Source organism: Camelina sativa, chromosome 16 (assembly GCF_000633955.1).
Source record: "Camelina sativa cultivar DH55 chromosome 16, Cs, whole genome shotgun sequence".
Classification (NCBI taxonomy): domain Eukaryota; kingdom Viridiplantae; phylum Streptophyta; class Magnoliopsida; order Brassicales; family Brassicaceae; genus Camelina; species Camelina sativa.
In genome coordinates, this window is record NC_025700.1 from 8,650,298 (window position 1) to 8,664,503 (window position 14,206).

General features: G+C 38.3%; 2 protein-coding genes across 3 annotated transcripts; both read right to left on the reverse strand.

Moving 5' to 3' along the window:
- LOC104750184 (RNA-binding protein 1-like) lies at positions 232 to 2,173 on the reverse strand. 2 transcript variants are annotated; one of them, XM_010471947.1, is made up of 3 exons: positions 2,084 to 2,173; positions 1,525 to 1,752; positions 232 to 1,419 (listed from the first exon to the last, which is right to left on the reverse strand). In XM_010471947.1, the coding sequence occupies exons 2-3, from the start codon at positions 1,747 to 1,749 to the stop codon at positions 475 to 477; spliced, it is 1,170 nt and encodes a 389-aa protein (XP_010470249.1). In that variant the 5' UTR covers positions 1,750 to 1,752; positions 2,084 to 2,173; the 3' UTR covers positions 232 to 474. The 2 variants fall into 2 exon arrangements, with proteins under 2 accessions (XP_010470249.1, XP_010470250.1); XM_010471948.1 differs by lacking the exon at positions 2,084 to 2,173 and having other exon boundaries at positions 1,525 to 1,997.
- LOC109129468 lies at positions 11,785 to 12,642 on the reverse strand. The gene has a single exon (XM_019237725.1). The coding sequence runs from the start codon at positions 12,640 to 12,642 to the stop codon at positions 11,785 to 11,787; it is 858 nt and encodes a 285-aa protein (XP_019093270.1).

Consider the following 14,206-nt stretch of genomic DNA (forward strand, 5'->3'; position numbering starts at 1 on the left):
AACTTTAAAGCTCAAGGATGCTCGACGGTTTCTCCAATCTTGAATTGTTTCTTTCTACAAGAGATTTCCATATTCTGTTCTATTTCTAAAATTCGTTTGTTTTCATTTTTACATTTTCTCCCTTTCAACCCATAAAGAGGACTATATAATTTTAACTCATATCTCTTTCTCTGTATTCCCTCTAGAATTTAAAACATCAATGCCAAAGGTGTCTAATTAAAGAACCAACAAAACCATAAAAAACCAACATAAACGAAATGAGTGTGTGATATATTACAACGCAGTAATATATTACAGATGTCTTTGGGGTTAAAATCAAATACCTAAACAAATATACAAGCCAACCATACCAACCAACGCATTTACCAAAGAGTTAATGAAGAAAGAAAAGAAACCTAAAAAAAAACCATTTTAAAGAGTCCAAAGAATTTCACTAACCTTGTGAACCTAATTGCATTTATCATTCTGCAACTGTCATCTATATGTATCATTCTGCAATGGGTTTCCCATGTTACCTCCACTCATTCTCTGATGAGCTTGACTAGCGACCCCGAGCTTCAAATCTCCAAACTGATGTATTAGCCCACCAGCTGCATCCCCTGTTACAGACCATGGTACAAGATTGTACCCTGGAATGCTCGTACCCAAAAGATCAAACCCGTTCATGTAAGGGAGATAACCAAGAGTGTTGGTGGGAGGAGGAGGAGGAGGAGGAGGGCAGTAAAAACCAGTGGGTTGCATAAACTGATTGCTCCATGGAACATTAGGCCCTTGAGCTGTGAATTGGTTGAATTGGCAACCATAAGGATACTGAGGGGCTTGGACACTCTGATGATAACCAAAGACGGGAGCATACTGTACAACCATCCCATATCCGTTCTGTTCAGGGACATAAGGTGTTGCTTGAAAGCTGCTGTAGGTAGGAGGAACGTTAAGATTACCATTATTGCTCTGGATTCCTTCTTTAGGTATTGCACGTTTCACTTCCACACGCTTATCACTCAACTCATGGAAACTACTCTGCATAACAACCTCAACAGACTTCTCCGAATCATATGTAACAAACCCAAAACCCCTTGGCCTGTTTGTCACACCGTCATGCATCACAACTACATCAGTCGTCCGACCAAACTTCTCAAAGTAGCTCCTGAACTCTTCTTCAGTCGTGTTAGCCGACAAACCTCCAACAAATATCTTCTTGGTCCTATGCGTAGCAGTACCATTACTCGGCATCATACCATTACTCGGCATCGTACCATTACTCGGCATCATACCATTACTAGGCATCATACCATTACTCGGCATCTCATGGAAACCACCATTGTTCTGTTGCTGTTGAACTTTGCCCTCTAATAGAGGGATACTAAACCGATTCTGATATATAAACTCATGTCTCCGAATAGCCTTTCTCACATCAACCTGATGTTGTTAAAGATACAAAAGACACTCTTTATCAATCCCTCAAAAAAAAACCAAACTTGACATAGATGAAACAACAAGTGTTAAAGAGAAAAAAAAACTTACGGATTTACCGAGAATGAAGTGAGTATCTTTAAGAGCTTTAACAACATCATAATCCTTAGCAAAACGAACAAACCCAAACCCTCTAGATACTCCAGTGACTTTGTCTTTAGCTACAAGAGCTTCCAACACAACTCCATATCTGCTAAAATGCTGTTTCAAAGCTTCTTCACTAGTCTCTTTCCCAATACCACCAACGAACAACTTAAACCGATCATAATAATCCATACCCTGAAAAACCAAAAGAGAAGAAAACCCTAAAAATTGCAGGCTTTGTCTTAAATCTCGGGATTAGACGAAATTATTGCCCTAATTTCGAAATTGCACAATCAAAACATTAGAATTATCAAATCAAGAAACCCCCAAATCATCATGTACGGAAACCCTAATTTCGAAAAGTTTTGGGGATTCTAAATTAAGAAGTGATTATGGAAAAACAGGAGAAAGGAGACACGAAATTGAGAAATTAAAAAGAAAGCCCTNGGGGGGGGGGGGGGGGGAAGGACTGTAGAAGAAAGAAACCCTAGAAAAGCCATGGAAGAAGAGAAGAGGAAAAGTTTACCAGATAGGAGAGAGAAACAGTAGATTGATTTGACACGGCGCGAGAGAGAGAAGACGAAACAAGAGAGTTAAAAGTTAAAAAAAAAAAACTCTTTTTAGCTTCCCTCAGTTAGTTTAACCTGTTTTTTTTTGTTTTTAAACATTTATATGGACAACGTAGAATATGGGCCTTAAGAAGCCATTATCAATTTAAGGCCCAAATATTATATTATGTTTTCCTCAAGTATGATTGTTTATTTGTTGGGAAGAGAGCGGGAGGATATTTGGTTCAAAAAAAATAAAACTAAAAATAAGAGGAGAGGATATTTAGGATGTGAATGGTAATATGTATAAGTGCTTATTTTAAGTTTTTTTTTTCTGAGAGGATATTTGGTTCAAAAAAAAAAAAAAAGAGGAGAGGATATTTATGTATAAGTGTGTAATTGAAAAAAAATCTGATTTATGTTACCATTCATATATTTAGTATCCGAATGGTGACAATGGATTTAGTAGTGCGGAACATGCACTTTGATGGTGCAGTACGGTTCAATTACAGTATGTGCGGGAGAAAAATATTTGGGGATAAGTGCGGTTTATGCAAAATAAACGGGATAAAAACTGTTTGATTGGTGAAAAATTATTTGAGATGCAGATTTCATATCTGAAATTTTTTTATATATAACTCAGATAAATCATCCGGTCTATGGAAGGGCTTCAGACTAATCCCTAGAGGAGGTGCAACCCACATATAGACTTTCTCTCCGGATATTGCATGGCGGGTTATATGATATGACAATGTTGGATTGAAAATATTAAAAATAAAATATTATTGATATGATACTTCAATATGGGTTAAATCTTTATTTTACTATTTTAACAACACCAATATAAAATATATCAAATCAAATTGATTTAGTTAAGATTGTATTAAATAATTTTTTTTGTGCGGTATACTATGGATTATATAGTCAATCAGTCGAACTAACATAATAGTACATTAGCAAAATTAATATTAAAATAGTACATTAAAAAAATAAAAATAAAAAGTTAAAAATTTGCCATGTGATATACCGCAGATCATAATATAGTTATAAACTTATATATATATATATATATAACATATATATATATATATGTAACTTAATTAAGGAGAGATATATGTGATTTAAGAAGAGTTATATTGCACCTATATATAACTTAATTAAATAATCAAAATAAATATATTACTATTAAAGGCGGTCCATGGCCTAAATGCACCGCATAATTCAAGTCGACCGCTGCTTAAAACATTGTTCCACAATGAAAGGCGGTCCATGTGTAATATTTGCTTTAATACGCAACTTTTTGTTTTTAGAAAGAAAAAAAAAAGCAAAAAGTTAATGGGTTTGTTGATTGGTAACCATATGCGGGTTTTTTTTGTTTGTCAATTCCGTTTTTTATTGTGTCACCACTCACTCCCTAAATTTAGCTCGTTGTACAAGATAATCTTTAAAATTTTGGTTTAATATTTAAATTTTGTAAAAGATAGCTTAAGTGGTATGACAAAATTTGGATGAGTAGATTTTTGTATAGAATATTTATGTTTAAAGGTTAACATGAGGAAGCTAAACATTTAGGCCATGAATGTTTAAGAGTTTTAAATTATAGATTTTAGATTTATATTTTTGGATTTTGGATTCTGCAAATAAATGAAAAAGAAGAAAACAAAAATCAAATCTTATTTTAAAAACTCATCAAAGTATCTGAAAACTAATATTGGATTTTCTGAAAAACTAATATTGGCTTTTCTGAAAAAAAATGTATAAACTATAAAAACTATAGATTCTCTATTATGGAAACTACTTTTCTATAATCTTGATTGGATAAGAAAATTGTTATTGAAAATTAAAAACCAAAAGACGAAAACCATTCTAAAAGTAGTACCATTTAAGAAGTTTAACTCTAGACTTAAGGTTGGAATTAGCTTCATTACACTAGCATCTTGCATTCACGCTTTCGTCATTTGAATTTTCACTCTTGGATGAAGCTGTATTAGCATTGGATTTATTTTGCTAGTAACATATTTGAATTCCTAATATTGTGAAGGCACATTTTGTTTTTTTAGAAGCTTTTATGCAAAGGTTGTAAACCCAACATGGATGGTATATATAATTTTTTTCTTCTAAATAACAACATGTTTTGTAATTCGTAAAATCGATAGATAAGATAATATTTTTTTAAAGTTTTTTTTCATTTATCGTATATTTTAAAAGATAATTAGAAAAAATCAAACATTTCTCTCTCCAGATATGTATAATTCATTTTTTCTAGGAAAAAAATACTCACCTAAGATCTTTTATTTTTATCAAAAAAATTAACTCAAAACAATATAGGATGTTAAATATATATCAAAAGTAATATTAAAATTGTTAAAAAAAAGATAGTAATATTGTATTAAATTTTTTTTTATCATTAATTATTTTTACAACCAAGTATTTTTTATAATCAAAATTAATAGTCATTTAACAAAAATACCTTGTGCTTGCATAGTACGAGATAGAACCTTTGATGTAAATCAATGAATTATCTATTCTTGTGTACTATGCTTCTGAATTAAAATAAAAGAAGTTATACAATATATTTAAAGATTTCAAGAAAAAAGCATTAGAAATCGAAGAAGATTTTTTATTGCCTTAAATACTTTATCAATATAAACAGACGTATTTCCTTTATAAAAGTAAATAAATTGTGTATTTTAATTAACGTGTGGCTGAAAAAAAAATTACTTCAATTGAATAAATAACATGGTCTAAATAATAATATCAAGTTTGTTAAGGTAACATAGAAACTTAACACATAAATTTTAAGACCATCATCAAACCAAATTTTATTATTTTTAATTCAAATTGTAATTCTAAACCTAAGAATCCAACAAACCCGAAAGATCTCAACTGAAGTCGTAGATAAAACCACTATCCTTTATCCTATAAAGCACAAGTCACATGTCCAATCAAATAAAGCCACATCAGATTTTGTGTTATTTTTTTATTTTGGTAAAAAAAAACAAATGTACACCAGATCGTGTAAAAAAAATAGGAATCTTTTTTTAAAAAACAACTTAACCAACTTCATGTACGAAACTGTAACAAACTTCTGGACTCTTTATTAATGAGGTTTCGATTTTCTGTATGTGTATTATAAGACCAAGTACAAGCCCATAAGCCCAACCTTTTGTGAACCTAGAAGCCTGAAAACCCATTTTTCACGTTCTTTAGCGTTTTCTCCATTACGACAAACACAACAGCTTAAAAAACCGTCCCTAATTTCACTCCCACTAACAGCTTCACGTTCATGGTGGTTTACAACGAATCCATCTTCTATATAAATCCAATTTTAATTTATTCTCTCTTCAACTTTCTCTATAAAACAAAATCTAAAACACAAAAAATCATAGCACGATAAAACCAGTTTTATCTTTGATTACCACTTTACCAGTCACCACCACCGTATTCACGGCCAGCCACCAGATCCATACCTTCGGTTCGAACAACCACAACCTCCTCTGTTTTAATTCTCCGTGCTTGGCTCTTGGAGCATTTTCTACACTCGTAAGTCTCTTATGTATCTTCTCTACACGCACATTCTTCAATAAAAAAATGCTGATTTGTTTTTGTAAAGATGAATAGTCACCCAAAGGACTCTGATATGCTCATGCTAGTATAGCAAACGGGCTTGAGCCACGGTCAGTTAAAAGATGTTTATTTGAAGATTGTTTCTTTATCTTCATAGTGTAGTCTGTGTAGTTTATCTTTTAATTGTTGTGTGTTGTTATGTTTGTGCAGGAGAGTCACAGAGAGAATAGGAGCCTTTTATTCCTCAACTCAATTTTTAGAAGTTAAAATGATTTGTTTTGGGGCTCATTTGGTGGGAAGGAGAGATGAAGGGTTTGGCGAACACATGTTCAGCATGTATTCAATAAAGAAGAAAGAAGACGGCGAAAGAACGGTGGCGAGAGAAAGAGGATGGGATGGACGACAGTGGAGCACATCGAAACTCGGCGGCGAAGTATATCTTCAACTGAGCAGAGAGGGTTTTNTTTTTTTTTTTTTTTTTTGTCAACCATTGGGCCACAACAGGCCGGCCATTAGCCTAATCCCTACATTCATAGGGAACGGGACTCGATCCCTGGGTGTGATAGTGCCTTGTGCATTAAGGACTTACCTTTGGCCACTGCACTAAGGTCAATTCACAGCAGAGAGGGTTTATCTTATCTCCTTTTATTTTATTTTCTAAGAGTAAAAGGAAACGTTTTGTGGTTTGTGAGAAAAAAACTATATATATATATATATATATTTGATTGTTGACAAAAAATATATATATATATTTGATTTTATATTAATAACCGTTTAAATATATAATTTCAGAAATTAAATTAATATTAGTTTATGTGGTGTTGCATATAAGTTACACAAATCTTAGTCTTTAATTTGTTACATTTACTTTTAGTAGTAACATAAAAAAATTGCAAATATTCAACCAAATTATATTGTAGAATATTTAAATATATTACTTTTTACAAATTAATTTACTTTTAGTACAGTAACATTTTTGCTAACATTCAACCAAATAATATTGTAAAATTACTTAAAATTCTATTACTTTAATCTAAATTAATAATTAGCTATATATTATCTTATTACAAATAAGAATTCTATTATTTTATATTATTACAAATAATAATTATGTGCGTATGCACAGGTCATATACTAGTAATATATATAGCAGACTCTACATTGATGGGTTACTTCAATATTTAATTCCAAATATATGTTAGAATTGTTACCTAGACATATTATTGCATCTAACAAAACAAATCCAAATCTATTTATCGTTTGATTAATTAACATAATACATAGATATTATATTAGTGACAAAATTTACCTCAATTGTTAATTATTCATAATTTAGTCTTAGTTAAAATACTAGAGTACTTTAATACTTAGTTTTTAGTTTTGATCAAATCTTAGTTCTTACATAATTTCAGACGTATAAATGATATTAATATATGTTTACACTATTTGATAATATGATAATATGTTTTTATATATTTTGGACCCATTTAGAAATAATTCCCGATTATCTAACTATTTCAACTTTTTCTAGTATTTTGAAAAATCTTCGGAAAATTTTATACATGAGATAAAATGACAGAAGCGATGGATGTGTGTGTACCTATAGACGCAGATTACGGACGATAGACTGGCAAAAGGGCCACTAGCCACTAAACCAATTTGCCATGTGAACATGAAATTTCACTTCGAAAGGGACCATTTGGTCCATTTTCATTATTACAATTTTATAAATTCAGTCATCAACAAACATATACATAAATACATTTTAATAGAGTGTCACATGCATACGTACATGTACATTCGTCGAAGGAAAAAATATATATATATTTTTTTTAGGAAAAAATATCTTTTTTTTTTTTGAAAAACATGTGAATTTCATTAGATGAAAGCTGCAGTAAATGCAGATAGGTGATACACAAGCGAAGCCATCCTTGTCCAAAAAAAAAAAAAAACAAAGAGAATTCGAATCAAAAAATCGATTAATGAGTAGCGAAACTAGTCATAATCCAACAAGGTTTGGAGAAGATGCGCGAACTGCTTCCGGTGTTGCTTTGCTAGGAGGGCATCCCGGATTTGGCGGTCTAGCTTCTTAAAGAGAACAAGAACATCAGTGGAGATCTTGTTGTGATATCTGTTATTTCGTTCCTGCCAAAGAGAGTAGAGGGTGGCCTGAGCAGCAAGACGACGGAGGCTGAGGGGGGAGATGGAGTCTTTGGTATCAAGCCAGACTGAGAACGCAAGCCAGGTGTGGAAGGAGAACGCAGAATAGCCCAGACGATGGGTGACTTTGCTCCAAAGGACCTCGCTGATTTCACAGTGGAGGAAAATGTGGTCTCTTGATTCCAAATACGATCCACATAAGTAGCAGCGTGGATCGAGTTACATTCCCCATCTTGCGAGCCTATCTCTTGTTGGTAACCTGTCCAAGTGCATCAACCACATGATAAAAGCATGGCGGGGGATATGACCTTTAAACCATACTTGCTCTGTCCACGGTTGTAAAGACGATCTTTGTCGCAGAGCCTCCCAAGTCTTCTTGGTTGAGAACTGGTCAAGCTCCTCTGAATCAATACACCAAACATGAATATCCGGAGATGGACCCAGCGGAAGATGGACTGAGGTAAGGTAGATGTGCNGCCATGTGAACATGAAATTTCACTTCGAAAGGGACCATTTGGTCCATTTTCATTATTACAATTTTATAAATTCAGTCATCAACAAACATATACATAAATACATTTTAATAGAGTGTCACATGCATACGTACATGTACATTCGTCGAAGGAAAAAATATATATATATTTTTTTTAGGAAAAAATATCTTTTTTTTTTTTGAAAAACATGTGAATTTCATTAGATGAAAGCTGCAGTAAATGCAGATAGGTGATACACAAGCGAAGCCATCCTTGTCCAAAAAAAAAAAAAAACAAAGAGAATTCGAATCAAAAAATCGATTAATGAGTAGCGAAACTAGTCATAATCCAACAAGGTTTGGAGAAGATGCGCGAACTGCTTCCGGTGTTGCTTTGCTAGGAGGGCATCCCGGATTTGGCGGTCTAGCTTCTTAAAGAGAACAAGAACATCAGTGGAGATCTTGTTGTGATATCTGTTATTTCGTTCCTGCCAAAGAGAGTAGAGGGTGGCCTGAGCAGCAAGACGACGGAGGCTGAGGGGGGAGATGGAGTCTTTGGTATCAAGCCAGACTGAGAACGCAAGCCAGGTGTGGAAGGAGAACGCAGAATAGCCCAGACGATGGGTGACTTTGCTCCAAAGGACCTCGCTGATTTCACAGTGGAGGAAAATGTGGTCTCTTGATTCCAAATACGATCCACATAAGTAGCAGCGTGGATCGAGTTACATTCCCCATCTTGCGAGCCTATCTCTTGTTGGTAACCTGTCCAAGTGCATCAACCACATGATAAAAGCATGGCGGGGGATATGACCTTTAAACCATACTTGCTCTGTCCACGGTTGTAAAGACGATCTTTGTCGCAGAGCCTCCCAAGTCTTCTTGGTTGAGAACTGGTCAAGCTCCTCTGAATCAATACACCAAACATGAATATCCGGAGATGGACCCAGCGGAAGATGGACTGAGGTAAGGTAGATGTGCAGTTCTTCTGCTTGAGCCGATCGAGCAGGTCGAAGAGCCCATCCAACATCAGAGCAAGCATTGGAGGCTGTTGCATTTAACGGAATCCCTGTCTGAGACGGTCCTATAGGTCCCATAAAGTCGATTAGAGGGCCAAAGGGAGTCCACCAATCAAACCAAAAACTGATAAGTTCGCCATNTGAGCAGCAAGACGACGGAGGCTGAGGGGGGAGATGGAGTCTTTGGTATCAAGCCAGACTGAGAACGCAAGCCAGGTGTGGAAGGAGAACGCAGAATAGCCCAGACGATGGGTGACTTTGCTCCAAAGGACCTCGCTGATTTCACAGTGGAGGAAAATGTGGTCTCTTGATTCCAAATACGATCCACATAAGTAGCAGCGTGGATCGAGTTACATTCCCCATCTTGCGAGCCTATCTCTTGTTGGTAACCTGTCCAAGTGCATCAACCACATGATAAAAGCATGGCGGGGGATATGACCTTTAAACCATACTTGCTCTGTCCACGGTTGTAAAGACGATCTTTGTCGCAGAGCCTCCCAAGTCTTCTTGGTTGAGAACTGGTCAAGCTCCTCTGAATCAATACACCAAACATGAATATCCGGAGATGGACCCAGCGGAAGATGGACTGAGGTAAGGTAGATGTGCAGTTCTTCTGCTTGAGCCGATCGAGCAGGTCGAAGAGCCCATCCAACATCAGAGCAAGCATTGGAGGCTGTTGCATTTAACGGAATCCCTGTCTGAGACGGTCCTATAGGTCCCATAAAGTCGATTAGAGGGCCAAAGGGAGTCCACCAATCAAACCAAAAACTGATAAGTTCGCCATTCCCAAGGTGACTGCGAATGAAATTGCGGGCCAGGGGTCTGAGGTTGAGGATAGTTTTCCAGGTCCAGGAAGCTTGTTTTTTTGCGTCAATGGACCAGAAAATGTCGTCTTTTACCTTCGTATTCTTTAGCCATTGTGCCCAGAGGGAATCCGACACCAAGAACAGTCGCCAGATGAACTTTAGGCAGGGCGTTTTGTTCCAGGCTTGCAGGTCCCTGAATCCAAGCCCCCCTTCGGAGACTAGACCAAGCAACCTTTGCGGAACCTGATTTGTTAGGATCACTATTCCAAAGGAAATTCGCGCAAAGACTTTCGATCTTTTTCAGACAACCTTTTGGAAGGAGAAAAGCCGACATCCAGAAGTTGAGGGTTCCGTACGTCACCGAAGCAATGAGCTGCGCTCTACCCGCGTAGGATAAAGCTCTAGCAGACCAGGAGGAGAGACGGCTGGAAAGCTTGTCCAGTAGAGGTTGATAATCTGTTATTTTAAGCTTCTGGTGCATTAGAGGTAGGCCTAAGTAGCGGATTGGAAAAGAACCAAACTTGAAGCCGAGAGAGGAGATCTGGGTGGTTTCATCTTGGTTCAGCCCAGCAACAAGTAGTTCAGTTTTGTTCTTGTTCATGGCCAGACCCGATAGTGTTGCAAACTCGCAGAGAACCCCATCAATGTAGCTAAGAGAGCGACTAGACCCGTCAAAGAATACCATAATGTCGTCTGCAAAAGCTAGGTGAGACACCAGAGGTGCACTAGCATTGGGATGAACTCCAATACGACCATTTGCGTAGTTAAGTGAGAGCATCTGTGAAAATACTTCCATAACTAGGACAAATAGATAGGGGGATAGGGGGTCGCCTTGACGCAACCTTGTTCACCCTTGAAATAACCGCAGAGCTCGCCATTAATGCATAAGGAGAAGCTTGCAGTAGTGACACACTCTGTGATCAAGGAGATGAATGGCGGTGGGAAGTTCATAGCATGAAGAGTGTTGAATAGAAACCCCCAGTGTACCGAGTCAAATGCTTTCCTCAAATCCACCTTTAACATTCCCCGCGGGGAGGTTTGCTTTTGGTTGTATCCTTGGACTAATTCTGTGGCTAGAAGAACGTTTTCGACCAGGATCCTGCCTTGTATGAATGCTGACTGGTTGTTCGAGATTAGATCAGGGAGTACTTTTTTGAGCCGATTTGCCAGGATCTTTGAGACGATCTTGTAGACTGTGTTTAGACAGGCTATTGGGCGGAACTCAGAGATTCGTTGAGCATTTGGTGTCTTTGGGATCAGAGTTAGGAAATAGCGTTCCATTGCTTTAAAATCTTACCCGAGCGGAAGAACTCCATGACTGCTTGAACGACTGAATGGCCCACTGTTGCCCACTGCGCCGTAAAGAACTCAACATAGTACCCGTCTGGGCCGGGTGCTTTGTTTTTAGGGAGAGAGAACACAACCTCCTTGATTTCTGAAGGGGTAACAGGGGCGGACAGAAGTGTTACTGCTTCAGGGGAGCATCGCTTGGGGACCAGAGAGGCTATTTCCTGGGCAGATGTCATGGAGGAAACCTGCTCTTCACCCAGGAGATTTCTGTAGTAGGTAATAGCCAAGTCTTTGATTCCCTGACTAGAGTCTACTACTTGGCCAAGGTCGTCAAGTAGGAAGATGATCTCATTCCGGGATTGTCTGGCTTAAACTGCCCGGTGGAAGAATTTGGAGTTTTTGTCACCCTCTTCTAACCAACAGATTCGAGATTTTTGCCTGAGAAACGATTCCTCGGCAAGAGCCAAGGTACACCAGGTTTGATGAGCTTTGGATTCTTGCAGTATCCGAGGAGGGGACGGATCAGAGAGCAAGCTTTGTTGACATGTGATTAGGCGGTCATATGCTTCCCTTACTCTCTTTTCTAAGTTTGAGTAGTTCTCTCGGCTGAATTCTCGGATAACTGGCTTAAGCTCTTTCAGCCTCTTTGACAGTTTCAACATTTCTGAGCAGTCGAAATTCAGATTGTCCCACCAAACTTTTATAAGGCCTGCGAATTCAGGGTGTCTGTTAAGCAAGGAGAGAAATTTGAATGGTATCTTCTTTTTTGGCTTATGGGAGTCAAGAAACAGACAGCAGGGACTATGGTCAGAGAAACCTGGTTCCCCGAAGACCGCCAAAGACAAAGGGAAGAGTGAGAGCCAACTATCATTTACCATGATACGATCTAGCTTTTTAGCTACAAACCCTGCATCCTGTTTGTTTGACCAGGTAAATGTGTTTCCACAATACTGCAGGTCACTGAGGGCAGAGAGGGAGAAGCATCGAGAGATATCCAACATACCAGGGGGTTGAGCATGCTGGTCCATGTTTGAGTGTTCATGGGGATATAGAATCTGTTTGAAATCCCCAAGCACAGACCAAGGCTTATCTTGCACAAGGGGAGAAGATGCGAGAGATTGCAACTCTGCCCAAAGTGGCTTCCTAGCCATGTTACTGACACTAGATGCGTAGACCACAGAGATGACTAGCTCATTTGCAACAAAAGGTAACCGCACAAGATACATTATCATTTGGAGTGACTTGCTGATGATAGAAACTTGAACCGATGGGTGCCACACGACCCAGATTTTTCCTAAATCAGAGAATTCATAATTACCGACAAAAAACCAGCCAGGAAGGGCACTCGAGATTATATTCTGTGTGTTCTCTGGACTGACATGGATTTCTACTAACCCGCCAAAAAGAGGATGATTACTACGCATCCATTTCCCGAAGCTACGCCGCTTTACTGAGTCGTTAAACCCTCTTATATTCCAACAAAAAATATCGATAAAAAGGGGGAGGTTTTAGAGGTTTAAAGGGCCTCCAGCCCTGGCTTTCCTCAACTGTTGTCTCACCATTCGCTTTGACATCACCTTCAGGAATCGATCCTCACCCCCAGGGTTATCATCCTCATCAAAGGGGTGCTCTTGACTCGAGAGTGATTCATTGCATTCCTGGTTAGGATTCTGGTAAGGTAACTGAGAAAATAAGCTTGTGCGCAAATCTACACAGAGTTCTCCTTCTTCGAGTCCCAAAGAGGGTACTACCAGTGGACCTTGGCGAGAAGGGGAGCGGGGATTTCCAAGAAGAGCCTTGTTTGGGACAATTGCCCTCTGAATTTCTTTTGGTGGGCCAGGATGATCACACTTTGGTGGCTCTCGACCAGAATCCCTAGAGGTAGCAGGAGATGAAGGTGATGGAGAGTTGGTGGGACCTGTTTTAGTGTGCTGACCAACGATTGGAAGTTGTTCCGGAATAGGCTTCTTGCCTTGTTGTTTACTCTGCTGTTTATCCTTTTTAGCTCGTGGGCATAGGGACGAAGGATGCTTAACAGAGTTGCAGACAGTACAAGTGATCGGGGCTTTTGAGCAGCGCGCGATGGTATGCCCTACCTGTTTGCAGTGCGAGCAAAGGGAGGGGAGCCAAGGACTGGAGACTTGGATGCGTTTTATATGACCTGATTCAAATCTGGCATTCACAGCTTCAGGGATAGGCTTCCTGGGGTCAATGACAGTATAGACTCTAGCAACTTCTATGTTTGTCAGATTTTCCGTGTGAGGATGGAGGCAAACATGATGACCCACCAACCCTGTTATGTGCTCAAGCCCTTCTCTGTTGAAGAATTCCAGCGGCACGCCCTCGAAGTCCAACCAAATAGGAACCATGGTCAGCTCAGGTTTCGAGGGAGTGATTTCGGGAGACCATTTGGTGACAAACATTGTTTGTCCATCAATTTGCCAGAGGCATTGACTAAGGATACGTCTTCGCACATTTGGACAGGGGACTCTGAAGAGATAAGAGTTACCCTCCATCTTTGAGGTGGTAATGTCTCTTCTTTGGCGACTCCATATACCATTGACAATGGCCTGGACTGCGCCTCGTGGAGGCGGCTCATCATAAAATTGACCAAGAATAAAACTATCCCAGGCCTTTTTGTTCTTCTCTATCACCGAATTTGGAATAGTAACACAAGCCTCACCCGAATCGAGAGTATAAGGCGTACCTTTCTTTTCCAATTTGAGGGAACTTCCGTTAACCAGATTTTTCCATGGGAAATCGGGTTTGACTGACACCGGAGCACTCAAC

Coding starts and splice junctions, on each gene's coding strand:
- LOC104750184 (XM_010471947.1), bottom strand. CDS start 1,749: ATGGATTATTATGATCGGTTTAAGTTGTTCGTTGGTGGTATTGGGAAA. Junction 1,420..1,524: donor ACTTCATTCTCGGTAAATCC/GTAAGTTTTTTT, acceptor TAACAACATCAG/GTTGATGTGAGAAAGGCTAT.
- LOC109129468 (XM_019237725.1), bottom strand. CDS start 12,642: ATGTATCTTGTGCGGTTACCTTTTGTTGCAAATGAGCTAGTCATCTCT.